General features: G+C 36.6%; 1 protein-coding gene across 1 annotated transcript; it reads right to left on the reverse strand.

Annotated features, from left to right (window-relative positions):
- Positions 1 to 1,758: 1,758 nt before the first annotated feature.
- On the reverse strand, positions 1,759 to 2,630 carry LOC106338303 (uncharacterized mitochondrial protein AtMg00310-like). Its single transcript, XM_013777318.1, has 3 exons — positions 2,465 to 2,630; positions 2,346 to 2,414; positions 1,759 to 2,237 (listed from the first exon to the last, which is right to left on the reverse strand). The coding sequence occupies exons 1-3, from the start codon at positions 2,628 to 2,630 to the stop codon at positions 1,759 to 1,761; spliced, it is 714 nt and encodes a 237-aa protein (XP_013632772.1).
- Between the last annotated feature and the right edge of the window lie 1,141 nt (positions 2,631 to 3,771).

Genomic DNA, 3,771 nt, shown 5'->3' on the forward strand with positions numbered 1-3,771 from the left:
TAATAATTAATTAAATTAGACTTTTTACTTATATAATTTTTGTAATCATTTGTATTTTGTCATAACAAAAATTTTAAACCATGGATCATAAAATTTGAATGTGAGACTCTTAACAGTTTTAGTAATTTATAGCCGTTTGTAAAAATTCAAAATATAACATATACATAAAAATCTAAATTTTTATTATATGGTTATTGTGGTTGTTTAATTTATTTAATAGTTTAAAATTAAACAAATATGATAGAAGATACACTATTTTTTTATCAAATCTTTATTATTCAAAATCATTAATTGCCATATATATTTTAGCCACATTAGGCAATTCCGTAAATTTTATTTAAGGAAATAATAAAGTACATTAATGATGAATTTATTGTTAGTTTAATAGAAAACTTATTATATAATTAGATGGACCAATATATTTCTCTAATGATTCTAAGAATCATCCTAGTGATGACATGTGGCTACAAAAAGAAGTTGTAATGCTTCTCAAATAATATATAAGGGATTGTGATTTCGATGTACAATATTCCGTAGTTTATGATTTTTTGGGTTACCACCAGCCGGTAGGGTTGGGATAACAAATACGTATATGCATGGTTTACCAAAATAGACTCATTAAGATCAGACCTGTGTGGCGCTATTTTATTAGTTTTTGTTGTCTAATTTTGCATGATATTTCCATCAAAGAGATTCCAAGACTAAACAAAACTCAAAAGGTTAGTCACAAAACAAAACAAAAAACGCTATAGTTTTAGCTTAAAACGACACACGCCATGATATGAGTTATACATGTAACCTATAAGTGACATGATATCATCACCATGTTCATGTATATATGAAATCTGGTATTAGTGTATATTTGTTAGGTGAGTAATATGCAAGCATCTGGAGAAAGATGAATTTTTTTTTTTTTTGAATTGAATGTTAAATTGAACTAAAAAAAAGACCTTACATCAAGTGTTTTTCAAAAATAAATTGCAACATTTCGAAAATTCTATTAGCAATTTGAAACTCAAATAATTTCCCTCTCTTACTCTCTAGTACCATACCAAAAAGACATCTTTTCTCTTTAGTCCTTGTCTCCTCTTCTTTGTATCACAGTGAACTGATTTTTCACATTCTTATCCAACCTCCTTATCATAACTTCTGCAGGAACTGCATCTTCTCCATGCTTTCGTCTATTGCGTTCTCTCCAAATAATATGAATTGTAGCCTGCAAAATATATCTCATTGTGAACATCTGCAATCTGCTCTAACTTGGACTCTCCACAAACATTCTGATGATCCTTTCCCAATCAACAGTGTCCTTGAGCTGAATAAGGACACTCAAAAAAGAGATGATATAATGTCTCTAAAGACTCGGCATAAGACACATGAAACATCAGCAGCGCCATTCTAGTATCTCATTCTATCACCTGTTGCTAGTCTCCCACACATAGCTATCCAAGTAACGACTGAGAACTTTGGTGTTGCGTGTTTGAACCAAATCGCTTGATGCCAATAGCAAGGCTGATGTCTTTCTCTAATACTGAGCCAAGAATTTTTTGTGGAGAATTTCCTTTTGTACTTATCTTTCTCATTCTTCCATAAAGGAATATCAGCTTCCTCATTTCTATTGGCTTTGAACTTCTCTATCTCCATCTCTATTCTGTTAAGGATTTGTATTCGATGATGCCTCTTTCTGCGGTTTAAGCAATCCTCTACATTAGCATTCATCAAGATACCCATGTCAATATGAATTCCCTCCCCTGTAACTTACTTCAAACGACCCATTGGATTCCACATTTCATACCAGAAAGAAGTTCCTCGACCATTACCCACCTCTACTCTGTAGAAATGCTTTGCCATCTCTCTACTCTTGAGAACCTTTCTCCACATCCAAGATCCACTCTGTGTATTATCTCTAACCGTCCAAAGTGAGCCTTTTCTAATAAGATAAATCTTGATCCAATTCACCCAAAGCGAGTGAGCAGATAGAATTCTCCAAATGAGTTTGAGGCAGCTAACCTGATTCACCTCCATTAACGGTCTCAATCCCAGCCCTCCTTCATATTTCATCTTGCAAATGTCCTCCCATGATATCTTAGCTTTCCTGCCATTTAGCTCTGGACCAGACCATAGAAAAGCAGAACAGATTCTCTCTATCTCCTTTATACATCCACTAGATAATCGAAAGGCTGCCATCCAAAAGTTTGTGAGGCTTCTAATAACAGAGTTGATCAGCTGAAGTCTACCTGCATAGCAAAGAAACCTCCCTGTCTAGGATCTGATTCGCTTTCTGATCTTCTCAACCAAGGGTAGAAAATCAGTGACAGTCATGTTCTTTGTTAGTAGAGGCAAACCAAGGTAGCGAACAGGTAGCTTCCCCGTAGCAAACTGGAACTGCCGTAATATCTCTTCCCCTCTCTGATCTGCACCAGCCATAAACAACACTGATTTTCTCTACTTATCTTAAGCCCACTCATCTTATCAAAGTCCTCAAAGATCTTAATAATCCCATCAATAGAGCTTCTCGTGCCGTCAGTAATTATCATCAAATCATCCGTGAAGCAGAGATGTGTGAGATCAATATTTTTGCATCTTGGATGGTATCCTATTTTCCCTTTCTTTGCAGCATCATCCAGCATCTTTGACAAGACATTCATGCATATCACAAACAAATAAGGAGAGAGGGAACATCCTTGCCTTAGACCCCTTTCACTTTGGAAGTAACCTGCTAGATCTTCATTCACTTGAACTGAGAAGGATGCAGAAGTTACACACAGCTGAAATCCAATTGATGAATTTGTTCGGCAGGCCCAAGGCTTTTAGAGTATTGATCAAGAAAGGCCACTGCACTGAATCGAACGCCTTTGAGATGTCAATCTGCATTGCACACCGAGGAGAAATATCATCCTTATGATAGTCTTTTACTATCTCCATCGCCAGTAGTACATTCTCCATCAATAAGCGCTCTTTTATAAACACAGACTGATTCAAAGTAATGCATTGAGGCAGTACACTCTTCAACCAATTTGCAATAGTCTTCGAAATTATTTTGTAGAGGACGTTACAGCATGAGATTGACTGATAGTCCTTCATCATCTTCACTTCATCTTTCTTTGGAACCAGAGTTAATATTGTGGAGTTCAAACCTTTCGGTAAGAAGCCTTTGATGAAGAAGGATTGGATCGCCATAGTGACATCTCCTCCAATAACTTCCCATGCCCCTTTGAAGAATTCCGTTGTAAATCCGTCTGTCCCCGGCGATTTGTTTCCAGGCATAAGGAATAACACCTCCTTTATTTCTTCTCTAGTGACCTTTCTCTCAAGTCGAAGACAATCACCCTCACTGCATTGAAATCCCAAAATCTCTGTCAGACTCTCCACAGAAGCCTCCACAAAGTCATCTGGTTTCAGCTTCATAAACTCAGCAAAAAAATTCTCAGCTTCTGTCTTAATCTCATCTCCTGTCTTGGCTATAGATCCATCAGGTCTTTCAATCTCGTGAATCGCGTTCCTGACTTCTCTAATTTTTGCTGAGCTATGAAAAAAGTTGTTGTTCCCATCACCAATATCAAGCCAGTGAACTTTGGATTTTTGTTTCAAAAATTCCTCTTCTAATTCAGTTAGCCTTGACCATTTTGTTACCGCTCTGCCCTCTTCTCGAATTTTCTCCGCACTAGGACATTCCATAGTCTCCTTCTGCTTCATACATAAGTCGACATATGCTTCCCTCGTTCTCTTAACTCCCCCAACTTTAGTTTACTCAATTCACGAAGAGGCTGC

Source organism: Brassica oleracea, chromosome C1 (genome assembly GCF_000695525.1).
Source record: "Brassica oleracea var. oleracea cultivar TO1000 chromosome C1, BOL, whole genome shotgun sequence".
NCBI classification, from domain to species: domain Eukaryota; kingdom Viridiplantae; phylum Streptophyta; class Magnoliopsida; order Brassicales; family Brassicaceae; genus Brassica; species Brassica oleracea.